The sequence below is a fragment of the Globicephala melas genome, chromosome 8 (assembly GCF_963455315.2).
Source record: "Globicephala melas chromosome 8, mGloMel1.2, whole genome shotgun sequence".
NCBI lineage: Eukaryota > Metazoa > Chordata > Mammalia > Artiodactyla > Delphinidae > Globicephala > Globicephala melas.
Genome location: NC_083321.1, coordinates 26,243,827 through 26,269,728, shown reverse-complemented (window position 1 = coordinate 26,269,728; position 25,902 = coordinate 26,243,827). Strand labels below are relative to the sequence as shown.

General features: G+C 46.2%; 2 protein-coding genes across 9 annotated transcripts in view; one reads left to right on the top strand and one right to left on the bottom strand.

Annotated features, from left to right (window-relative positions):
• The window catches only part of ELP4 (elongator acetyltransferase complex subunit 4), a 247,936-nt gene extending 241,415 nt beyond the window's left edge, over positions 1-6,521 (top strand). Inside the window, exon 10 of the mRNA XM_030864809.2 lies at positions 663-6,521. Coding sequence (XP_030720669.1) covers positions 663-794 — 132 coding nt within the window. The 3' untranslated portion in view covers positions 795-6,521. The remainder of the gene's footprint in view (positions 1-662) is intronic.
• Positions 6,402-24,529, bottom strand: PAX6 (paired box 6). Of its 8 annotated transcripts, none has more exons than XM_060303379.2 (12): positions 24,451-24,529; positions 24,029-24,089; positions 20,333-20,463; positions 19,497-19,538; positions 19,187-19,402; positions 18,277-18,442; positions 12,238-12,396; positions 11,682-11,764; positions 11,199-11,349; positions 10,987-11,102; positions 8,213-8,363; positions 6,402-7,516 (listed from the first exon to the last, which is right to left on the bottom strand). In XM_060303379.2, the coding sequence occupies exons 2-12, from the start codon at positions 24,036-24,038 to the stop codon at positions 7,431-7,433; spliced, it is 1,311 nt and encodes a 436-aa protein (XP_060159362.1). In that variant the 5' UTR covers positions 24,039-24,089; positions 24,451-24,529; the 3' UTR covers positions 6,402-7,430. The 8 variants fall into 8 exon arrangements, with proteins under 8 accessions (XP_060159362.1, XP_030720667.1, XP_030720666.1 ...); XM_030864807.3 differs by having other exon boundaries at positions 19,388-19,402; XM_030864806.3 differs by lacking the exon at positions 19,497-19,538.
• Positions 24,530-25,902: the final 1,373 nt, after the last annotated feature.

The following is a 25,902-nucleotide window of genomic DNA, read 5'->3' as shown; positions in this document are numbered from 1 at the left end:
ATGACCCAACATGATGCACAGAAACTACCAAGACCTATAGCAGATGTTATGGCTGACTTATCTGGGCGTTTGAAAAATATTGACCCTTTGATTGGTATCATTTTTTTCATTATGTCAATATGACATTTGTCTATGAAAATTGTAAGTTCCTTAAAGAAAGTATAGCCTTAAAATAAAAATCATTAGGTCAACTTAATAGACAAAGGGAAACAAGCATTTGTGGGAATCCATAATTGCTGAAAAGCTACATTCAGTTGAAAAATAATACCATCTTGGAGCTCTAGCCAAAAAAAAAAAAGCCAAAAAACAACCCTGCCATTATTATGTGATATTTTTCAATTATGCTTTTATTTATGCACTTCCATGTTTTCACTTCTACCTCAGTAAGAAAAATCTTAATACATTTAGGTTTGGACTCTGGAAATGTGCCACTAAGATTCCTGGTCCAGTTTCTGTAATGGCTACAATTTGTAAAATCTAGTAGAAATAGGATGTGATTATATTGGGCTTCAGTCTGAAGAACTGTTTTAGCAGGAATTTTATATGCAAGACTAAATGCTGATCAACAGAGCATAATATTGTATTCTGAAGTGTGCTAGCAAAAGCAAAATTAATTATTTCTTTTCTTCTTTCTTTCCTTCCCCTGAAATCTTCTGCCATAGCGACTGCATTTGCCTCCAGACTTGTCAGACACAGTGAGCCGCTCGAGCAAACAGGATCTGGCAGAATCCGCCAAGCTGCTGGGCCCAGGCTGTGGCATGACGGCCCGAGGCAAGAAGCACCTGGACTTCTAGTGATTCCTCCTTAGTGGTTGATGCAGAATTATATGACACTCTAATTATGATTGCTAATAGCTTATGTAAATATTTTTCTTAACGATTTGACCTCCAATCCTTGAAAAACAGTTAGGATTGCAAAATGAGGCCACCGTTCTTTGTTATTTTAACCAACTTTCTATACAGAAATAGTACAGCAGAAATACTTTCACTTTAAATTTTGTTTTATGCTATATCTAGAGAAAATAGATAATTTTATTTTTTTTTTTTGCGGTACGTGGGCCTCTCACTGCTGTGGCCTCTCCCGTTGCCGAGCACAGGCTCCGGACGCGCAGGCTCAGCGGCCATGGCTCACGGGCCCAGCTGCTCCGTGACATGTGGGATCTTCCCGGACCGGGGCACGAACCCGTGTCCCCTGCATCGGCAGGCGGACTCTCAACCACTGCGCCACCAGGGAAGCCCCAATAATTTTATTTTTAAATAAAAGCAAATCAAGATGCCTTACAGTGGTCATTAGTGTATGTGTGTTTAAGGCACTCAGGTCATGGTAAAGTGCATGTTACAGCAGGTAGCATATAAAACATTATGAAATTCAAAATTATATATGAAAAACGTATTTTCTCTTCATTTCTGAAAAAGACACCTCCTACCAAAAATGCTAAGGTTTTTTTAAGAAATGAAAAAATTTGTTTGCTAATATATGAAGACTAAAATAAAATGAATTTGCATTTATGCATCCTGTTATGAAATTGATGAAAACAAGATAGTATTTTGGGATTAAGACTCCATTAAAAATAATTAGTCTGCCCTAGTAGTTAATAAATATAAAGAACTTGAGTGATAGAAAACTTAGACAAAGAAGTAGATGGTCTCTGTTGAAACAATTAAAGTCTGCACTGTGAAATTATGTCAATAGACATAATTCAGGATTGAAATTCAAACCGACAGCTACATTCATGCTAGGATACTGGGGAAAAACATGTATTGAAGCTTGGTGAGAGATTTTTACAAAACATCGGTCTGAGACAAAGTATAAAAAAGCTAACTCAGATTTCCATTGCATCAGGTAAAACCCTTTGTTAATTATGAACATTGGTAGGTGTGTACAGTTATAACAATATAAACATGGCTTTGCGGATATATTGAACTCGTTTTCATATGAAATACTAGTTTTTTGAATCATAGTTCCATATTCTCAAAGCTTTTGACAAATAGTAGACAAAAAGTAAAAGTTAGAAAAGTAACTTGAGTCTCAGTTTTTAAAAAAAGCTGTTTAACATCTGTTAGGAGAAACTGAATTTTCAAGATACATTTCCAAATATATTAGCCTATCTTGAAGCAGTTATATCTAGCATTTTTGAGCAGTTTGCTTTTAATATACCACAAATTATACTTTATTTGTTCTTGACAACATTGCGGAAAACAAAGCCTAGGTTTTTAAAACTGTCTAACCGATATGATGAATGTCAGTCACTTAAAAAAAACCCACTGTAGCATAAACACATACTGTATACAGCTTTTATTCAGAATTAGAATAATTGAATCAATGACAGGATGTCAAATCTCTCCATCATATCCTGTCACTACCAGTTTATTTTTTGTGATCAAAATCAAAAAGACAACTATTTTGTCACCTGCTATTTCATTAGTACTAAAAATCAGGTTTCTTCTTCTATTTTTTTAGAATGTCTGGTTTATTTTTTTCACTTCTTTTAATTCAAAAGACACAAATTCTTCCCCATTTTCTTTTCAAAATAAAGTTTAAGAATTGATCTGTCAGTTAAAATTAAAGGGCTTTCATATTAAGCAAAGGTGCTTTTAAAATGTAAAGCAACTTCAAAAAATCAGTTTAGTCCATAGATAATAAATAATATGCAAATACTCCACAAAAGCTTTGCTATGTCCTTTGAAAGCATTATGAACAATCTGAATTAGCTCAAGTGAATATTTTAGTTGGGTTATTATTTTAATAAGGCTAACCTTTTTCTCACCGTGTTGTGATTCGTTTTATACAAACACACAACGGAAGAATTACATAGCATTTGACACTGAAAAGGAAATGTGAGGTCATCGGATATGAAAATTGCTTGTCAAAAATACTTAGTAGGTCATCGATTTACTACCCTAGCTACCATGTCTATAAGATTAACAGCCAATTACTATTTAGTATATGCTTTGCAAATAAATACTATAAAAATTGAATGTGCATATTTGAACCCTTATTTTAAATATAAAAGAAACTTTTAAAACTCAGTGAAAGTGCATTTTGAACAATAATAGTACCTGGCCTTTCCAAAAATCAGATTCAGGTACTTTGTGGGTCTGATTCACTAGGCAAGCTTTGTAAAAAACAAGCTACTGGAGAGGGATGTATATTTTTGTTTTGCACTGATAAAAACCCACTCTAAAAATGTGTTTTCTTTCCTTCTGGAAACATCAATTGTCCATATGCTAATAACTTACTACATAAAAATACTGGTCCTCAATAATGCTACTGTAGGTATACAGACCATTTTGGTATATTATAAAATATACACTCTGTTGACAGATTTCTTTTTCAATTATCAGCTTGTCTCAAAGATTTTAAGTAACAATGCCAAACAGTGTTTGAAACGTCCTCATATCTTTTAAATGTTTCTAAAACTTCTAAACCCTCTATGGTATTCATTTCTTACGCTAGATTTGCCTTTCTTTAACATGAGGTAAATATTTTGACTGCTAGAGTCTGCTCAGGTGCTGGGGTTCTAAGACCTTCCGAATTTCTTTATAGTAGCCACCAATTTCCACCTCTCTCTTCCATTTATTCTTTATCTCCACCTCCAGGACCTGCAAATACTAACACTAGACAAAATAAAACTACTTCAAGAGGAAGCAACACTGCAATCAATTCCCTATCTTTTAAAGAATCAACACACGAATGCGCATACAAAGCAAAAGTAGGGGGAAAGCCCTATTCATTTGTTTAAGCCCATTATGAATGTCATTTCTAAAGCATCATGTTAATGCTTTCCAAAGATAGTCACCATTAACACCACCAAATTTAAGCAATTCTAACCCTATTTACACTTTGAACTTCAAAACTGAGCAGTGAAGTCTTTCAGAACCGAGACAAAAAAAAAAAATTTTTTTTATCAATAATAAAAAACAGATGAGGTTTATTCTTGAGGAACAGAAAAGGGAAGAATTTGTGTTTGGCCTTGGTGAGCCAAGCGTTATACATAGAAGAAAACCCTTTAAAAAAAAAAAAAAAATCTCGTTAACATTAAAGCCCAGAGCAAAAAGAAGAATATGGACAGCATTCTAAGATGACAAACATTCACCAAACAAAGCTGAATCTTAGAATAATACTGTATGAATGACTCCTAGGAAGCCTCGTTATGATTTTTTTTTAAAGGAGGAAGAAATGACTATGTGAGCCACGTCAAGAAGCAGCTGCTTCCCATTCAAGAGGGGGCACAGCTTTGGGGCGGGGAGGAGGGATATTCCGGGAATTCATTATAGTAAAACGCATTTGTTTACTTGGAGTAATTTGAATGTTTCTTACTCAACCTTCAGCTCGAATTCTGTTCACCTGGTCTCCCTAAGTCAGTCAAGTTTGGAGAAAAATCATAGGCTGTAAGTCTCACGAGTCTACCAAGGACATCACAAATAGATGGCCACCATCCTGGAAGATGGCGTCAAAGCATCCCTGAAGAGTTCCCATTCATAAATATATAAATATACCTATCAATAAATAAACAAGAATTAGTTCAAGAATGAGTAGAAGGCCACCTCGGGGCAGTGCTTCCACACGGTATCTGCCGTGCTGTCCCCAAGGGCATGCCTGGAGCTCCATTCAAAAGGACAGCTCGTCTCCCTAGGGTGAGGGCACGAGGCAGAAGGCAAGGCAGCTGACCCATCCTGCTGGATCAGAGGGCATCTGCAGCTGAGTGGCCGCTTCAGACTAAACCAGGGTGCTGAGCCACCGCGCCCTGGCAAGCCTGACCCTCAGAGGACACGTGTACGTGCCTAAGTGCACACAGGCAGCTCTCCTCTGCGGCCACAGCACTCCCCTCCTCCCGGCCTCAGCTCCTGCACCCAAATGCCACACCCGGTGCTCCAAAGTCTCTGCTCTCTGCACAACAGAGCCGTGGGCCAGGACCGGCTGCCTGACGCTGGCCCAAATCAGAGCCACTTGGAAACCGTCCCTTCTTGCAGGGAAGAAGTGAGCCAGCCAGCGGCTGTCACACACACTCACACATAGCCTTCCTCTGACAGTTCCCTGGGCACATGTCCCTCAAGGAATGTAGGCTGCAAAACGTTAGGAGGTAGAAATATCTGCACGGGCGACTCTACCAATAGTGCGTACGTGCGCACACTGCCGCAGAAGTGTGCACGCGTGCAGCGCAGGCTCACAGTCAATCAAACTACATGCACACGTATAAAAACTGCAGTCAGCATGTCTCAGTGTGCAGGCAACTCTGGTGGAATATTAATATACAGCATGCCAGACAATTATCTTTTCACAAGTAATTCTTTAACTAGAAAATAGTAGATGTTAAACTAGAAGGTTATTTTTTAAAGCCTCCAATTAATTTCTCTATTTCTGATCATTTGCCTTTGGGGATTTAAAACAAAACAAAAAAGGAGCAGAGTACAATTCAGCGGAAGTGTGTCTTTGTCCCCAGAGGGTTTTGCCTGTGAGGCATTTAATCTAGGTCGCCAGCCCCCCAGCCTTTGACTGAAGCTTGCAGAAGAAACTTATCCATATTGACTTATATGTTACACAGAACAGACAGAAATAAAAGTCTCAGACAGGCCTTTCTCACCCAACAAAGGCTTATTTTTTTCCATCCTTTGCTTGGGCTCAAGCACTCCTGCCCTGCGTGCCGCCACTTTAAACATGATCAGATCTGTGCTTCATTGCAAATAACAACTGACCAACAATGGGCCCTGCTTCATAGATTTGGGAATGTTTGGCTTAAGCTGCCAATGACTGAAGGCCTTTAACTCCCACCGGCCAGTCACAGTCCGCTTTGTTGTTGTCTGTTGATGTGTCTGTGCTCATTATTCCTTGACATGCAACATCCCCCCTCCAGCCTCCACCCATCCACAGCCGCACAGAAAGCGAGATTCAAATGGGAACAGCTGTAGTGGTTCAATGGGAAGTGATGCCCCTTGTGCAAAGGGGAGGGAGACAGAAAAGGGAGAGGGCCTATTGGAGAAAGGCAACAGCTTTCAGGGAGTCTTGTATAAGAAACCTACTTTTGAATATAGTTCAGTGAAATCGCTGTTGAGACGCTGACAATGGAAATCTGCCCAGATTGAAAATGCCAGCCCTAATTCAAAAGACAATTCCTAGTTAATAGGTTGTTGCATTTTTAAATTATTTCTCGACTTTGAGCTTCTGAATTAAACAGCTAACTGGGAAATGCTACCATTTTGTATATGTACTCTGGGTATAAATGGGCACAGGTCTACACACAGCTTTAAGTGGAATTTCTTTCTAACACATTTGCGATTTATGACACCTATAAGAATTATTTCTTTAAGGATCATTGGGATTTAAAATAGAGTATGTATGAAAGCAACCATTCGTTTAGAATGTTAATCTAACAAGGAAACAAAATTTGTAACACCACACTATAAGGTTAAAAAGAAAATAGTATAATAAAGGAAATACAAAGGCTTTGGCATGGTTTTTACAATCAACAATGGTTAATTTTGATATGTAGTTGTGAACAACTTCAAAACACTTAAGTTTAAAACTCTTGCAAGCACTTTTAATTGATTAGGAATGAATTCTAGATGCACAAAATGATTGGACTGTGAACAGTAATACAACTATATCTAAGAACAATTAACTTTTGCTGGCCAAAGAAGAAACTTATGATTGCATGAAAATGTGTATAAAACATCTATAGAGTATTCTTGTCAAATATAAATGAAATTAACTTTATTATAGAAATCATTCTGAGGATTTCTAGGGAAGACAAATACTTACATTTTGACATAAAACAAATTGGATTATATCGAAGACACACTCTACCTTTTAGCTATCAACTTTTTTCTTCCTTGAATTTATATCTTACCCTTTTTTTGCACATAAACTTCATCTGTTAACAACCTTTGGAAAACCAACAGATATTTCTTACATAAATCTAGTGCATGTTGTTCCAGGTTTAAGTATATGCAAAGGAATGATACAAACGTGGAACATCAGTCCATAAACTATGAACAGATGGGTAGAAGTATTCGATATATCTTGATAAAACTCAAATTCGTGGCAAAGCTTGTTGATCATGATTTCCTTTTTTTTAAAACAACTTCATGACCAACAGAGATCAAACATCCATCCAGTCTACGTTGTTCTTTTTTTCATTATAACATACAAATGCCCATTTACAAATAATACACCAAAATGAATAAAAGTTTGGATACCAAAATGAAGATTTGTTCCAACTGATATCGTGCCTTCTGTATACAAAGGTCCTTGTTTCAAGTCCATTCCCCAGTGGTTCAACACAGGACACAATTGCAGTACTGAAGTGCTTCTAACAGCCATTTTTCTTTCCTTCCTGAACGTCCAACTGCTGTGTCCACATAGTCATTGACTGAATTAACACAATATATCCTTTCCTTTTGTTTGTTTGTTTTTTGATTGTTTGTTTTTTTTTACTGTAATCTTGGCCAGTATTGAGACATATCAGGTTCACTTCCAGGAACTTGAACTGGAACTGACACACCAGGGGAAATGAGTCCTAGAAGTGGGTGAAAGAAATAGCCATGTAGATATTCCCTTCAAGAGACAGGCATGGAGTACGAATTTATAGGTTAAAAAAAAATCTCTAGTACTTTCTAACATTTAACTGAATCTAAAAAAGAAAAAACTTTTCAAGTCCTATAAACAAAAGTAGCACCTTCAGAAACCAGAAAGCATGTTTACACACATCTACTGAATCCCAAAGGCCCCCACGCTCCCCCCACCAAAAAAACAACTCCATTTGTTTGTATGTTTGGAACTTTAGCAACAAAACCATCCTGGAAAACCAGAGTGGTACTTCTTCAGTTGCAATGAAAGGCATAGAGGAACTAGGAGGGAAGTGAGAAGTCTTCCAATAAACTCAGGAGGCCTTCACTGTTAAACTTTGGCTAATATAATAATTTCTCCTTGGAAAAGCTACGTTTTCAGGCCTTGTCTTCATATACAGCTTCTGCAATCAAATTCAGGAAAAACAACTTCTTTTTTTGTCAGTATGGCATCAAGTTACTAACTAGCTTGACTGAATTCCCCTTTTAATCAGTCTTCCCCAAGGAAGCGAGCAACAGAGAGTTAAATACACCATCACACAAGGCCAGGAGGTTCTTTTTAGGTAAACTTTGAGTGAAGGGAGATCACCTGGCAAAAGAAGCTGCAAAGGCCACCTCTGTGCAGCCTGCGGAGGGCAGCGGCTCACCTGTGGAAGTGGTGCCCGAGGTGCCCATTGGCTGACTGTTCATGTGTGTCTGCATATGTGGGGGGGTGTAGGTGTCATAACTCCGCCCGTTCACCGAAGGGCTGGTGGGCAGCATGCAGGAGTACGCAGAGGTCTGGCTGGGGACTGGGGGCTGGGAGGAGAAAGGCAAACTTGTGGTTAGTGAGAGACACTTTGCATAGCCACACCCCCAGCTCCCTCCCCCCCGCCCCCAGGAACTCTGCCAACAAGTCTGATCCTTAGATACCCGCAAGTAGAGCGCCTGAATTCCACGTGGTAACACTAAGATCGGGCTTCCACCCAGTCCTTCCGTTGTCCACTGCGGGAGCAAAGTTGCCTACACACCAAACTTTTTGAAGTACCAAAAATTCAGACCATTCATTGTCCAGCTAGACGGTTGGCACTACCCATAACATTAATAGGATTTTTGTCCATTTTCATCTTGGACCTCCGCTGGCACCTTTAGACAAACTATAACATGAGGACTTCCATAAAGACACACCCCCTCTCTTGCAAATTCAATCCATTTGGGAATCCAGCGACACCTCCACGCCTCAAACCCTGTATCTCAAGCTGTGAGGCAGAGGACAGTGGCAGGAACTCTCTGTAAAGTTTAGTTTAGGGACCCTGAAAGCCTTTCATGGTTGGACTTACAGATTTCAAGATTCTTGAAGAGGCAGATCAGTGATGATCTCAGGTTAAAGTAGTCAGAAGTGTCAGTAAATACCTAGCCCCATCCGGAGAATTAGCTGTGACTTTCTTACAGACACCAAAACTGAGATTAGGTTTTATCCACAAAATTGTGCTGCTACCCTCGAAGTGTTTAGAATCATGGTATTGAAAAGATAAACCTTTATCTTGACTAAATAAATACACAAGGCTGAGGCAAAACACCTCCTGAGCTCTCATGGGGCTATGCTGGGGCAGCAGGCTTGAGATGAATTAAGAGAAGCATACTGTCAGGAACAGGGGAGATGATAGTACTGCTCTGATCTGCAAACTATAGAAATGTTTAACATTCCAAGATCCACATCCTCAGAGAGGGTGATACATTAGAGAAGGTTCGGAGGAGGACACCCACCCTTTGTAAAATGGTTGAAGGTTTTGGTCAACAGGATAAACTGATGGACAGACTGGCCAGCCCTCACCCGCCTCCAAAATTCAAAGAGTAATTTTCTCTGAATGGTAGAATTGTTGATATTTTAATTTTATTTATGCTTTATAAATATATATATATGATTTGAATTATAAGTTGTATAATTTTTAAAAGTCAGCATTTGAAATAAATTGACCCACACCAGTCTAAGTGGAAACAACTCTAACAGAATAGCAGCATCTATTTCATTGTTTCTAAATGTTTTCTCATATACACATTTTTTTATCTTCATAGAAACCTAGATGTTGCTACAATTTACAAAACTGAACAAGACTCTGTGGCCTTATTAGAGTCTGAGGATGACTGCTAACATCGGGTTCAAAGAGGCAAGCAGGCCTTCAGGGCCTGCCAGAATTTCAGCTTGCATTTGCTTCTAATTCCCAAAATGACTTCCTCCAGGCAACTCTGACTTCTAGAAAATTCCAAGGCAGTCGTAGCAACCACAACTAATGGGCTGTTAATCCCTTAATTTACATTAATTGCTCTACGGCCAATAATATCAAGATGCAATAAAAATAGACGTGTGAATAATTCCTCTGAAGTTGCTTATCTAGCTGCTCCTGTATTAAGTCTAAAGACTGGGAAACACTTATTTTGGTGTGATTTGGGCTAGAAATCCAGCAGATGTTCAGTGGAGAACAAACGATGTGTGCAACCCCAAATTTGTTTCCATCAGGGGCTCACGCTCACACTATCTGGCATCTCTAATTGCTGCACAAATAGGGCAGGAGTCCTGGGGAAGTCACTGCGGAAGGCCCACCAGAAGACCAATTATTTTTCCCCATCAAGAATCCCTCTAGTTCCAAAGTTCTAGTACACCCTACCTGCCTTAGACAACTTCCATCATAAAGGGTTAACCTAGTACAGGGCCCAGCACACGTAAGGGCTGGTAAATATTTGGGACGGAATTGAGAGTAGGAGCAGGTTGTTACACCAAGCAAATAGCATCAGCCTTTCCAGGCAGCTGGGAACGCCACCACCCCATCACATCGTTCACAGCAAAGACACACGAAATTTCTAGCAGATGCCTTCTATTCCTTTTTTTCTTCTAAGATACAGAAGGAAAACTAGCTTTCCTCTATGTTAAGTGTATCGCACTATGCAAATATGAATCCCAATTCTGGTCCTTTTTTTCGTCCTCACTAGTTTATCAGAAACATCCTAAATAACAACCACAGGGCACATAAAGACTATACACTTATTAATATGAACACATGAATATAAACCCAAGTGTCATATATACTAACCTCTTACTATCTAATAATTTGCCAACATTATTTTCATTTTCTGGTACAAGTTTCTGGTCCCCAAAACATGCCCCATTCTCACCCAACATTATGAAACCAACATTCCCTGTGAGCAAAAATTAACTTGACGGCACATCAGGTTTTTATTTTATTAAAGGCATGAATCAATTAATCAATCAGCTAAAAGACTCGATTGACGGTTTTCATCTCAGACTTGACTGATCAAGCCAATCACTATATTGGGAAAGGCTCCCAAGGGTACACATAGGGCCAGTGAGGTCTGCAGGCCCCAACCCATTCCTCACTTCTTCTCCCAGGGACCCGTTAAGCAGGCAGCCGCCAGCCTCACTTACTTGCATAGGCAGGTTATTTGCCATGGTGAAGCTGGGCATGGGCGGCAAAGCACTGTATGTGTTTGTGAGGGCTGTGTCTGTTCGGCCCAACATGGAGCCAGACGTGAAGGAGGAAACTGCAGGGAGAGGACACAACAGACAGTCATTGTGAGAGTCAGAGCCAAGGGCCAACAGGTTGAAACACATTTGTTAGTACTAATATTTCCAATTACCAGGCGTGGTGGGTTGTGGGATTGGTTGGTAGACACTGGTGCTGAAACTACTGCTGATCGGAATATGACTAGGTGTGTTGCTGGCCTGTCTTCTCTGATTCCTCAGCTTTTCTTCTCTTCTCCATTTGGCTCTTCGATTAGAAAACCAGACCTGGAAATCAGATGGAACAGGTTAGCCCTGAGCCTACTCCCAGCTCCACCCCATCCCAGACACGTCCACTGTCCTCCTCCCCCAGCCCTGAGAGGCGTCCACTGTCCTCCTCCCCCCAGCCCCGAGAGGCGTCCACTGTCCTCCTCCCCCAGCCCCGAGAGGCGTCCACTGTCCCCCTCCCCCCAGCCCCGAGAGCCGAGTGGCGCAAAGCATTTAGCAAACTGAATCTGTTGCTGTTTATACAAACAAATGGTGTTCCTTAGACGCACCCGTGTCTCTAGAAAAGGCAAAAGGTATGAATCACAAAACATGAACACACGGTCCCTGGGTACCTGTATTCTCGCTTCAGGTAGATCTATTTTGGCCGCTAGTCTTTCTCGGGCAAACACATCTGGATAATGGGTTCTCTCAAACTCTGAAAGAGTAAGTTGCATTCTTCTGTGTTGTGCCAGAACTATACAAAACGTGTCAACCAAACCCTGGATCAATCTGGTTTCCACCTCCCGACTTCTGTCACCTCCAACCAATTCCCTTTAAAATGCTACTACTAGTAGATTCATTGTACTTGGAAGAACTATCCCATCAGAACCAAGTTCTATTCTCTTTGAAATGACATTCATTCTTCTGTGGCCTGAATTAGCCAAATCATCATTGTTTCTTCATGAGAAGTCAGACTTTTCATCTGTGAATCACTGGTACATGAAAAGAAGAAAGAAAATACACACACACACTGAAAAGATGCCCAGGAAAAGAAAAAAAAAGGACAGAAAGAAAAAAGAAACCTTTTCAGGCCTCCGTGCAAGGGCCTTGGCTAAATTTAGCTCTTTGTACTGAAGATGTGGCATTTACTTTGATTTACTGCTTCTCTACTTTGAAAAACTCCATCACCTTTCTCCAGGGCCTCAATTTGCTCTTGGGTAAAGGATGTTCTATTTCTTTGCAGCTTCCGCTTCAGCTGAAGTCGCATTTGGGCCTCATCTGAATCTTCTCCATTGGAACTGATGGAGTTGGTATTCTCTCCCCCTCCTTCCTGTTGCTGGCAGCCATCTGGAACAAAAAGAATAGGACAGTAAGAGAAATTTGGAATAACCTGTGGTCTCCAAAAGGGGCGTCCTACAGCCATAAACTCCAAAAGCAGTCTCATCTGAAAGTCTCACCAAAACGTTCCCAAGGTAACTGTCCGCCTTCTTTTAATAAAAGACATTAGTGACATATGTTACCTGACCACCATTTTCTTTCTGTTTTTATCAAGATGAGACTGCACAATTTTGATACTTTGGGAATGGCATTCCTTTGAATGACAAAACAAGTGCTGAAGTTTCCAATTAAAATGATCTTTTATAACTAACCTTGACCCTGCAAATGCCTCGCCCAGTTCCCTTTCCTTAGAGAATTTATTTACCTATGGCTGTGTTGGGAAAATAGAAGAGTGATGTTCAAGATTTCAGCTGATCTATGATCAGTAATTCCTATCTAATCAATTAGATGTTGATAGGTTTGTAGAAAATGCTATTAAGAAACCAAACCAAGCTTGTAATCTTTAAAAAAATATTTATCTAGTTTTTATTTGAATTCTGCACAGTCAATTTCATTTTAAAGGTTGTGAATTTAGAAGTGCTTGCATTGTTCTGCAGTTTTATTCAACTATTGTATGAGTGCGCTTTGCCTTGACACCTATTACGAGCACAGCTGTAATTATATCATCACCAAGAACAGGCTATAATTGCTGAAAATGGAATTTTATATTTAGATAAAAGGACTGTCCATTCTTTGTAATGTGTTGCACCAGAGAAAAGTAAGATTTCTTTTAAATTTTTAACGTGTAATTTTAAAAAAGAAATAGTAGAGAGTTCACTAACTAGCTAAACATGCTATGCTGCAGCTGAATCCTTGGCATATCATTTAAGTGGTACATTTTTAATTAGGGCATTTCCACCACTTTTAATGTAATTTCTATCATTAAACAGGGGAAAGTTTTATTTTCCTTCGCTGCTTGGAGGGCAAGACGTGCAAGTAGGCTAGCTGTCTCCTCGTGCGCGTTGCAGGAGAAGGCACGGCCTGGCAAGGGAAGGACTCAGCCCTGGCTGGGCCTCTAGGGCCACTACCTGCTGGCTGGGTCCTTGGTCTTGGGTCCTGAGGCCCCCAAGGGACACCACAGGGGCTGGCCCCCCCATCCTAGAAACTTGGCCCGTGGGGGAGGGGCCTCTAGGGGCGCCTTGGTGGGAATAGACTTGGCCAGGAATATCATTTATAATCAGGAGACAATAGGCAGTGCCTTCAAAGAGTTCAGGGAATTGTGACAGGATCTAGTGGGATCTTTTCAGGAACTTTGAAATGTTTTAAAACCCCAACTTTCTCCCCCATTTAAACAGGCGGATTCATCAGTACTGGCCACCATATGGGCCCTTGGAGATCTATTGAGATGACCACCAACACTTGAATAGCGAGGGGCTGCCTTTCAGCGCCGCACAATGCCCCGCGAGTAAGGGAAACTATTAAACTCCTGGGGCAGGAGCGTTGGCAAACTTTCGTGGGCAGAATTTTGAGGCCACAATGAGTGCGGACAACAAAAGGATTCTCTTGAGGCGTGCAGCGGGCCACATTGTGTTACAAGAAGCCCAGTCAACAGACTTTTCAGTGAAGTGTGTTAACCCCTCTGCTCTGCTATCATTAATCACTGTCCCAAGAGCAGGCGTCTCCATGCTATTTAGGGCGCTTAGCTGGGGGTTGGAGGGTGGATGGGAGGCCAGGGCAGGGGGTGGGGGGGAGGCAGGGCCGGTGGATGAGGTCCGGGGCACGGGTTGGGGGGGAGGAAGTGAGCCGGGGAGGCAGGGAGGATGGAGACCACGGGGGAGGGAGACAGGAGAGGAGGGGGTGGAGGCCTGGTGGAGGGGTTTGGAGGAGTAGGAGAGAGGAGGGGCATGGAAAGGTGGAGGAAAAAAGAGGGCTCCACAGAGACAGAGGCCAGAAAGGTATAAGAAGGACAGAAAAGAGTGCTGAGAGGAAAAAGAGACAAGAGGGTCGAAGGAGACGGGGAGAGAAAGAGAAAAAGGGAGATAAGGGAGAGACTATTAGTAAATGGGCCGTGGCTCTGCTTTGGGTCGTCTTGCGCTCCATCAGAAAGCTGGGGGTCGGGGAGGGCTACTTAGCTGAGGGAGAGCCGCTCACTCACGTGTGCCGGCACCAGTGTCTGTGCTAATTTACTGCCCCGAGTTTCCGGGTGACTTTTCAAAGTGTTTTTCAGGGAATGAAATGAAGACCCCCTTTTATTTTCGGATTCGGTCAATGAGGAAGACTTTAGAAATAGACTTTTTGGGCCAACTAGAAAGGCCCATCAGTCATTGCTTTGCGAAAGCACAAACAAAAACCTGCGATCATCAGAGGTTTAGGGAAGGGAGTGCTGAGAACACAATCCCATCTCGCGGGGGTGGTCACTCACGCCTTCTAGGAGGCCCCACCCCAGTCCTTTTTCTGGCACATTCGATCTCGCCAAACAAAGCTACCCGGGTCTGCCTCAGAAGACCCCCGCAGATAGCATTCTCAGCTCCCGTTTGCTTCGCTGACGTTTTCCTAATTTTAAAACATGGACATTTGCGCACGCTCTCCCTCTCCCTTTCTTCCTCCCTCCCCCCTGCACACACACTCTCTCTCTCTCTCTCTCTCTCAGCAACGGAGGTGCAGCGCTGACTTGAACTGACATTTAAGAGGAGGAAAGTCAACGAGGATGAGGAGAGCTCGATTTTAAACCTCTTTGAGGGGGAAAATAAAAACAGCCGTGGAATTAGAGGCGGTTCAGGAGAAACCCGTGGCTGCAGGATCCCTCCAAGACCCTGAAGAGCGAGCGTGCTCCATTGAAAGTTTGTTTGCTCCTTTAAAAATAGCAACTGTTCGCAGCGAGGCAGTGCCGGAGAGGTCACTCTTAGACTGGGTGCCCCCCTTTTTTTCTTTAGTGGATTTACCTTCCACTCTTAAAGCTTTTAGCAAAATAGAACTGGAAGTTGGATCTCGAATTCCCCACATGATAAACCTAAGTGGCAGACAATTAAGATATCTTCTTTAAAAGGCGCCCCCTCTGAGCGCAAAGAAGGGGCCTTCAATGGGCGCCGTCCACCTTCCAGCCTAATCCGCGAGAAGGCGAGTGAAAGCGTCTCCCATTATCCCAGCCCCAGGACCATCTGACGCTCGGGATAGGATTTGTTTCCTGGAAGAAGGAGAGGAGAGAAAGAAAAAAAAAAAAAAAAGACGCTGGGAAATAAAATCATTCCTTAGTTTCTTAGTGTCTTAATCAGTGATGCGGAAAACAAGCAAGAAAAGATAGCAACCCGGTTGCGGCACCTTTTCAGCTCTGGAGCGCGGATCAAAACATTGTAGCATCTGTTGAAAAAGAGACTGACTAAATCCTATAGAGGGCCTGGGTATTACGGGGCTGGTGGCGGGGGGGGGGGGGCGGGAGGAGATAAGAAAAAGTGTCTCTGTGATCCCTAAAACCACCAAAGCGCTGGAGAATCGGGGCTGGATAGAGTTGTCTCTTCTTGTTGTCAGCCCAAGTCGGCACAATTTTATTCACCGCCGCATGGCGTTGATCAGATGGAAACCAGATTTGTCTCCCTCTGAGACCTAACCTCGCCTTATGCTTTCGGAGTAATGGGCTCTTTAAAACCGCAAACCGGCTTCCTGGGCCGGCAAAGGGGGCGAGGGAGGGAGGGAGGGGGGCCTTCTTAGCGCCAAGAGAACCGAGGATTCCCGGCACGTCAGCCGGCCGCCGGCGCCCGGTGGTCCCCACGCCCGGGACTCTGCGCTCGCCTGGCGCGACCGTCCTCGCCACGCGGTGGGGACCAGGCACTGGCGTGGGTTTTCTGTGGAGTGAAGGGGGAACTGGCAGTTGGGGAGCCAGAAGGCTCTGGCAACTCGGCGCCTGAAAGTTCAAAGCTCCTGAACTAGCGCCACCTCCTGCCCCAACGGTCACCACCAGGTCCTTGCGGTTAGGCTCTCGCTTCCCGCCCTCACGCTCCCCGCGACGAAAAGCCGCCCCAATCGGGCGCCACCTCTGGTGACAGCAGAGGGGCGGGCGAAGCTGCTGCTCTCGGCTTCGGTCCGGTCCGGGCTCCGGGGAGGAGGAGCGGGTGTCCTTGTTCCAGGCCCCGGGCAAACGTGAGCCCTCGCGCCCAGGGCTCAGCCCTCCCAGGCCCGGCCACTGTGTCCCATGCCCTCCCCGAGACCTCTCGCACCCGCCGGCCAGACTCGGCGGGGTGGGGTCACCGGGACCGCAGACTGCGGGGAGCCGGGGAAGGCAACGGGAGCGCGTCACTTGGGTGTGCCCGGTGTGCGCAGGTGGGAAGCCTACGGTTTCAAGGGTCAGGTGAGGGTGTGGTGGTCACTCCCTCGTCCTCACCAGAAGCCGGAGGGGGCCGGGGCCTGCGGTCAGGGCGGAGGCAGCGCCTCCTCGGGTGCAGCCTCGCACCCTGGGAGGCCGCGGTTCGGCCCGATCCGGCGAGGGAGCGGGCGGGTCGCCCGGGGGAGCCGGGGCCCTGCGCGTCGGGAGGCCTCGGCCGGCCGAGCGGCCGCGCTGGGAAACACCGAGCCAGCGCTTTGCTCCCTATCTTCCCAGTGTCCGTCCTATATTGTTTTCTGCTCTTAAAACTGACATGTCTAATTGGCAATCGGTGCCGAATCGTGTCCAGAGGTCTCTTGTGGAACATTTCTACAGCTGTCTCCTTCAACTAGACGCTTATTCATGTCGCCTTAATGAGAAACAAAACGTTCTCTAATGAGCAATTACAGAGCGACAGGATTGTTCCCGTAACAAATTCTTGCGAGTGACAGAAGCATCCTTTGTACCAGATATTTCGCATACTGTTACCGATTTTCCCTTCTCTAGCCCGGCTCGGTGGAGGCGCAGGGCACCTAGAGCGGGTCCGAGAGCGCACGGATGCGAGGGCAGCCCAGTCAGCTTCCCCTCGCCGCCTCCCAGGCCGGGAGCCCCCAGGCTTCCTCGTGCTCCGGGGAGTGAGACGCCACGTCCCATTATCCCGCATATTATCTCCTTGTCACGAGGACAACAAATACCGATTAATCTTCGGAGTAAACTGTTTCCTATTCCTGACCAAGCTACCTCCGGTGTGTGTAGGGGAGGGGGAGAGCCAACAGACCAGACCCCACCCCCATCTGCTCCTCTTCTTCCATCCCTTCTCACAGGTGCAAGGACGGTCCAGATCCTATCTTTCCTCCCAGCCCCAGAGTCGCTCCCGGCACACCAAAGTCCGGTTCACAGTATCCTCACCCCACCCTTCTACGCAGTCGCCACCCACAAAGAGTGAGAACTGGGGGCCCAAAGGGTGGAAGGGGTCAGAGCAGAGAGGGTAGGGTTGTTTAGTTGGGAAAGCCACCACTTCCAATGCCCCATCCTCAACTTGGCCCTGCATCTCAGTGCTCACCCTCTCATACACACCCTACTCCTAGTCACATAATTTGTCAATTACGGCAAGAAGCAAAACGATACAATTATGTTTATCTTGCAGTCTGTCAGTGTGTTAACTTGTCACACTTCTACAGCAAGGGGGCTCTCCGTGCATTTTAATGGCACATTTGAATAGGGCACCACGCAGCTAGCTCATACACACACGCACATACTCCTGCCCATAACACACACTCGAGCGAACATATGCACACACACGCACACACACACACACACACACACCAGCCACATTCATACTACCTAACATACACAACCCTCGAATTCCCAGGCCAACCAGATAGTTCAACAAACACCACCTAGATACAGCGCAAGTCGATATGTCCCAAGCCTTTGAAGAGTTTCTCCACTACATTCTCTAGGCACAAAAGCCCGGAGAGGGAAAAAGTTGGAGAAGAGGATGGGCAAGGGGCTGCATATATGGAGAAATTGAGGATGGGTGTTTGGGTTTTTACCTTGAGTAGGTTGCCCTGGCACCGATGTCCCCGGATACCAACCCGGGCGGGTGCCCCAGCTTCCGGTCTGCCCGTTCAACATCCTTAGTTTATCATACATGCCGTCTGCACCCATCTGTTGCTTTTCGCTAGCCAGGTTGCGAAGAACTCTGTTTATTGATGACACCTGCAAATCAAATCAAGATCAAACCAAATGGTAGAGTCTCCTGAAGACACAGTTGCCCTAAGTCCCCATCTCAGCACTCCCACCGCTTAAAGAATGACCCTTAATACATTAAAAAAAAAATTCCCAGCCATCCTAGGACAGTGGGTGGATTTGCAGAGACATCGTGGAAAGAATGCCAGCCATCGCTTTGGGCATAGAAACTCAGTTGTGTAGAGAGTTGAAAGACTAGGGAGGGGTCCTTCACTGTTGCGCACTGTCTCTGTTGACCTAACTCACATGGCTGCTTTTTTGTTGTTAAAGACTTCCCCCCCAAAATATTGAGACTTGGCCTAGAGCTTTCTTTCACTTTTATTTGTTTTATATTAGGGCAGAAATGGATGTTTGATGCCTGAAAGAAGGTTCAAACAGGTAGATTTGGCGGAAGCTCAAATCTGGTTTTCATTTGCATTTTCCTTCTAGATTCCAGTGCCTTTCTCCAGGTGCCTCCGCTCTCTACTTTGCCACATGCAAGTGAGGTGCATAACCCCCCACATTTGACTTCCATTTTCCAGAAGGTCAAAAAAAAGGTCAGGGTGCTCCTCTCAAGACCCCCAGGTACAGAGGAGACAAATTGTGGAGCACGGAGGAGAGAAAGAGAGAAAGACACTGGCAGGGAGAGGAGCAGGGGGAGGTCAAGAAAGTGATGGTAAAGAGGGAAGAGTGTGAGCTTAGGGCAGGGAGAGGGAATGTTCTCAGTGAACTTACACTTGGTATGTTATCGTTGGTACAGACCCCCTCGGACAGTAATCTGTCTCGGATTTCCCAAGCAAAGATGGACGGGCACTCCCGCTTATACTGGGCTATTTTGCTTACAACTTCTGGAGTCGCTACTCTCGGTTTACTACCACCGATTGCCCTGGGTCTGATGGAGCCAGTCTCGTAATACCTGCCCAGAATTTTACTCACACATCCGTTGGACACCTGCATAGGGGAAGTGGACAGAAAACCACATTATTAATAATTTCAAGACAAAAATAAAATTGTTTAAGTATGCATTAAACAATGACAAGCTTACGTTTTGATTGTCCAGCACTTGGACTTTTGCATCTGCATGGGTCTATAACACAAAAATATACCTTCAATGGTATGAGAACTTACTGTAGAGAGCTTTTTTCTTAAAATTACATTTGTAGCCCTAAAAACTACAAATAGGATGATACTTTCAAACCGTTTGAACTAAAAAAAAAACTAATTTCAAAGTTTTAAAAACTGTTTTTGTAAATAAATGCTGCTTGAAGATGCATCAAAACGAAGTCAGATTGTTTTGTGCTGACCTTGCTTAAAGTGCTGTTAAGCTGTAATGAGTGAAGGGGAAATAGAGACTGAATTTTTAGTTATCATTCCTTTAAAAATATGCCCAATTGAGTAAATGTGAGTTAGGGAGGGAGGTAAATAGCATTCGTCTTTTAAAATCAATATATATATTTTTCATAAATACGAAGAAATCAAACAAGTATCTCAAACCCTGAGGTAAGCATGGGATGAGGGAGAGGGGAATGAGATTATGTGGATTTACATAAGTCATTTTATTATAGTTCATAAACTGTTACCACAATGAATGTTTTTGCCAAATGAAAAAAGAAAGGTTTTGTTTTTTTTTCGGATTCACACCCAATTTTTTTCTTAAGCAGATGAATTGTCTTACGTGACTGACCCAGGTTGGAAGAGATCGGGAAGGATGGTGGAAGGAAAGGGGAAAGCGGAAGGCAGGGGAGTGGGGTGGGGACTGGAGTGGGGGTGAGGGTAGGTGGGTCCATAATTAGCAGCCTTTACAGTAAGAAATGGAGAGAGGGCGTTGAGAGTGGAGGGCCGCGGGGGGCGCGGCGAGTGGGGCGGCGCCGGGAGGATCACCTGCAGAATTCGGGAAATGTCGCACGGCCGGGCCCCGCTGTGAGCTAGCTCTACGATCTTCTGCCGGGTGGAGTCCGGCAGTGGCCGCCCGTTGACAAAGACACCACCGAGCTGATTCACTCCGCTGTGACCTGAGGAAAGGGAGAGGAGAGCAGAGCAGAGCGGAGAGGAGAGGAAGAAGAGTAAAGAGAACGAGGAGGTGGAGGAAGAAGAGAAGGAGGAAGAGAAGAAGAGGGAGAAAGAAGAAAAGGAAGAAGAAAGAAAAGACAACCACAATGCATCCTCAGCTCCCTGCCAACCCTGGCCAACCTCAGCGATCAGGTCCCTGCTATCGATCAGAAATGACAACGGGACCTCGCAGCCATTCCTGGCATCGGGCAGCCCAGCCCAAACACAGCCGAGCTCCTGCCCACCAGACTGCAGAAGCACCATGCAGACACACACCGACCAGCAAGAGCACACACACCTCACTACCGCCTTCACTCCAGCAGAGCCCCCAGCCCACCGCTGCCTCCATAAACACCCCAGCCAGTCTCTGAACCCGCAAGGTGCAAATCATCAGCTCAAAAAATATCCTCCCAAAGATCCCCTCTGAGTGTCAAGAAAAACCACGAGTCCTACAGAACCCACACTGAATCTCCAAGGTCTCTGCATTGTTAGAACTGTGATAGCAAATCCTATAGCTCTCCAGTGCTCCCTCAGACACTAGAGTCCAGAAACGTTTGTTGTCACACTCCAAACTCTGGTGAAGGCAACACACAAGCACTGGGATTTAAAAAAAAAAAAAAAAAAAAAAGGAGAAGAAAAGGGGAGGGAGTAGAGAAGAACCAGAAGAGCAAATCCATGGCTAATGAATCACAACCTGGGTTTCAGCACCTCCACTGAAGGCTTCCTCAAGCCTCAGAGCCCCAGATCGGCTCCAGCCACAAAGTAGGCTGGCTGCTGCAGTGGGGCGGAGATCTGGGAGTCTGTTCGCACCGGCCACAGCTCTGCTGCTAAACTCGGCCCTCCCCACAGCCAAGGACAGATATTAGCAAAAATCAAAAAGTGAAAAGAAAAGGAAAAGACCACACCGCAGTTTCCCCCATCCCTCCTTTATCTGGTTATCTCACAACCTCACCCCATTGTCTAATCATAGGGAACAGGGAGTTAGCACCTCTGTAGCCCCTCCCCAGAAACCACAGACACACAAATAAAGCCAATTGCCAATTCCCACTTCCTTAAAAATCTCCAACCTGCAGCCCCGACTCTAGAGAGCAGCCCTTCCAGGAGAAGATGTGGCTCCCCGCTCAGCTCTCCTCTCCTCTCTTCTCCTTGGAGCCTCTGATAAATTGACTCCAGAAAGCTGAGCTTCTTAGCAATAAATAAGCTCCAAATATAGAAGAGGGGGGAAAATATGATGAGCCTCTCTGACATTTGTCTTTAAAATAAAACTAGCTGCACGTCAAGTTTGAGCTTAATTTCTGGAAATAGGCGGAAGTCGCTCCGGATCATGCATGGAAGGCTAATTGAAAAGATCAGTCGGGGCGCTTGTGGCAGCCTTGTCACTTTGTGACAGTGCTCCGCTCCGGGAAATTGCATCGTCACGACAAACGGGACCGTGATAAAACGACCCTTTCCGTCCCTATTTGTAGATCACTCAGACGAGATTGAACTGCACTCGTTTCCCCTTCGAGGGGAGCCGCGTTTTCAGGGTAGCCGAAGGCTTGGGGCAGGGGGGGGCCCTCACTGAGGGGGGTGCTGGAGCCTCAACTCGATGAGAAGTGACAGGCTTTTGGGGTATCTAGGCTCCGGCCGGGCCCAGCGTGAGCAGGGCCATCGCAGGGACACCGTTTCTCCAACAGAGCAAGCCCTAGATCGCGCTTACGGTTTTCTCCTAAACTCCCTTTATTGCCTTCCTTTGCCTCGAAAGAGCTTCTACTCCTCCAGATTCGGAGCCTCCCCTTTGGGCAAAGGGAGCCTTCCAGGAAAAAGAAAGGCTGCCCCAGAGAAAGATCGAGAAAGACTTTCTAAACTTCACGCGCTGCCTGAGCAGGTCCCAATCTAGGAATGCCAAGGCGTGTGAGGCCGCCTAACCCTAGACCTCCCTCCTTCTCCCCGCATTGCAAAAAACAACCTGCCCGCCACCTCCACAGCGACCGCCGGCAGGTGCTCGCCCAGGGCCAGGTCGCCTCTGCCAGCATCGAAATGGCAGCGAGGAAGCGCAGCTATAAGTTCCCCTTCAGAGGTTAAGCCTCAATCATTGTGTCCCTTCCCTAGGGACGGCTGGCGCTCTCGCCCAGTGGCGATGATTATGCGCCTAGAATTCGACCGCGAAGCATCTAATAGGAAAACATATGGTGTCAATTTGGATGCTCTGCGCCTCGCGCACACCCGGGAGCGAGCGGCACAAAGCCCTGCAGGCCGGCCCGCGACCCCGCGCGCCCCTCGGGGCCCGCCAGCCAGGCCGCAGCGGCAAACCCACAGCGCCGGGCGCCGGGGGCCGGCCCTCCCGAGAGCCTGCGGCTGGGGACCCTGTGCTGTAGGGGGAGAACCCAGCAGCCAGGAAGGGTGGACAGAAGCCTAAGCCTCGCCAAGGAGGGTTCCTACCAGGCCGAGTCCCAGGGCCTGGCAGGTTTCTGCACAACTAATCCGCCTTAAAGCTCGCCACCTTTGCGCCCACTCCTGCGCTTTACGCCCATCAGCCGCGGAAGCACCAGGGGACGACTAGCGGTTCCAGGACAGATGGATCAGGCGCTGGGGACCCTCCTCAGTCTGCAGTTCGGCAAGGGAAGGTTTCTAGAAGGCTTAGGCCTTCGGGCACTCCATATAGCTGGGCCCTTAAACCGCGTCCAGACTCCGCACCTCAACCCTGGCCTAGTTTCGCTGGGCCTCCACGCTCCCAGGCCCGGTCTCCAGATTCGTCCTGCCACACACCAGCACTCACGGACCGAGCAGGAAAGTGGGCTGGGGGCCCAAAGGGCCTAGGCAGAGGGAGAATGGGAAGTGCAAGAGCCTGGGAATCAAAGGCACAGCGGGCCGGAATGACCAGGACACACACAGCAGCTATCGGGGCAGGGCTTCTCCACCTCCTGGGCTCCATCCTCACTCTCTTCCCAGACCTAGTAAACCTGCTCTCGCCGGCGCCCTGTAACAGTCCCATGGTGCCAGTGTACCACCTCCACCCCACCGCAGGCCTGGGTGCCCCGCTCCGCTGGCCTTCCAGGGCCCTAGCCAGGGTGGGGAGGGGAGGAGCTGCCCTTAGAGTGACTGGGGGAGGGGAGCCCCCACCCCGGACGGCGGAGACATTCAGTCTTCGCTAAACCCAAGGGGCCTCCTTCTCGCGCTGCGACTGGAAGCCTCCGCCCCGCCCTGCTCAGCCCAGCCCCCCTCTCTGGGGTCAGAGCCCGGGCAGGGGCGGGGAGGGGGTGTGAGTTACAGGATTTGGGGGGATGGGGTTTCTCTACCGCAGCTTCGCAAACTCTTGCGGGCTGTTCTGAGGGGCTCAGCCCCTGTTCTTCCAGGAGGGAGAACAGAGCAAACGGCCTCCCCTCTCGGGTTGCCGGGCTAGGAGAGAGGAGCAGCTGCTTCGGGTCCCTCGGCCTCGCGCCCGCGGTCTGGCCAGCGCGGACTCCGTGAGGCTCCATGCCCTCCCCCGACCCGCGCGCGGGTCTGCACCTCCCCAGCCCCAAGTCCAAGAAGACCAGAGGCACTTACTGTTCTGCATGCTGGCGCAGGCTGGGGGCCGCGGTATCCCACGGGGCTCGAATATGGGGCTCTGTTAGCAAGAATATAGGCATTAATCATGGGCCAGCACCAGGTAGGCCTACCTCCCTACAGAGGATGTCCTGGAGCCAGGACAGGAGAAAGCCCCCTCTTTAAGGAAATGATCCACTCAGTCGGTTGCAGCGATGGAAGAGTCATCCAGCCCTGCCCTCCAGTGCATGCAAAATCTACCCTTTGGGCTACAAATACTCCAATATTCCCAATCTGTTCCCCCCAAATCTCTTAGTAGTTAACCCTTTAATCAGGAGAATCGATGACCTGATTTTGAATTTTTTCTTCTATCTGAACAACAATGAGCGAGCATTCTGACTCTTTCAGATTTTGGAACCCAAAGCAGCCAACGTAGAACTTGCCTGAAATCTGGGATGTCTGTCCACTCTCACAATAAAAGGTCTCACACATCTGCACACCCCTAGTTAAAGTCTTCGCCCTAAGACAAACCAGAAGGAGAGAAAGGTATGTCAAACTGTGGCTCAAATGCATAGGCCCATGGGCTCTCTGATCCACACTCTCAGAAAGAAAGAAAAAAAAAATGCATCTAGGTCTCAAACTGCCATAAAACCCTAAATCCCAGACTTACACCCACATTTCCAGCAGCCTATCCTGCAGAAGTCCCCACGGTTTGCTAGTGGCTGCCCTGGCCTGGCTTGGGAGATATGGAGAAAGGATCTGACAAGTTGGGGCCCCATTTTGAAAAAATATCAAAAACCAGGGAAAGGAAGAGGGGAGAACAAGAGAAACAGCTGGGTTAGGAGTAGAGGCCAAGAGCTGGGGGGTAGGGTGGGGGGGAGGGGGAGAGGACTTATACCTGAAGTTTAGATGTGAGGCAAAGGGGACCTTGGAACTTCAGGGTGCCTGAGGGTGCAGGCTGGGGCCTACTGGGAGGGCTTCGGAGCCATTACTCCTTCCTTCAAGAATTTCACCACCCCAGTTGCCCGAAGGCCCCCAGAACCCAACTCTTTGGTTACCCCTTTATCCTTCACTCTCTCCCTCAAAGCTTCCCAGTCAGACCCCCTCTCTACTCACTTCTCAGCCTTTCTGGGACTTTGAAAGTGGCAAGCTTAACTTTTTCCCCCCCCAAACCTCACTTATTGTGATTAACTTATCTTTTGGTGTTTAGATCTTCCCCCCTTTTACTGTACTGTGACACACGCTGTCTACCTCGCCTCACTGCTTTAAAAAGTATGAACAGGAGGGGGTGAGCGTGGTCGACAAAGCCTACAGAGAGTGAACAATGGCTTCTATTCTCCAGCCCTCCCCAAACCCAAAGAGCAAAACCGAGTCCCCCTAACCAGCAACACAGCTTCCAACCAAAGGTACCAACAACCCACCAACTCACAAAGGGAGCAGAGGGACACTTCTTGCTTTGTAATTCCTGACCCAGTGCTGTCCCCCAAGGTTACGACCTCCTCCATCACCTCCCTCCCTGCCTTCCCTTAAGAAGAAGGTTCTGGGGGTGGGGTTGGAATAGAAAAGTAATTTCTTGTTATAAATATCTGGAGGTAATTGTGTTACTGGTGTGAGTTGTTAGGGGCTGTAAAAAGATACAACGGCACCGTGGGGAGCTCAATTGGGAAGAGAGAGTTACAATAAAGAACCCATTCAAAAGGTTTGCCAAAAAAAAAGTAAAATCATTAAATAGTCACAGCATCATTTTCCCTGTTTAAAGACAAAACTAAAAGTTTTATTCTTGTTTTGCCTATTATGATTATTAATTTTGCCTGCCTGCAAGCAAAGAATCCCAAGAAACACATTTTTTTCTCTTAAAGGCCATTCATGGTCTAATTTATTAACTACCTGGGAGG

Coding starts and splice junctions, on each gene's coding strand:
- PAX6 (XM_060303377.1), bottom strand. CDS start 21,748: ATGTCAGAGAGGCTCATCATATTTTCCCCCCTCTTCTATATTTGGAGC. Junction 12,397..18,276: donor GCCAGGGCAACCTACTCAAG/GTAAAAACCCAA, acceptor TTTTTGTTCCAG/ATGGCTGCCAGCAACAGGAA. Junction 11,765..12,237: donor AATTGAGGCCCTGGAGAAAG/GTGATGGAGTTT, acceptor TTACTCTTTCAG/AGTTTGAGAGAACCCATTAT.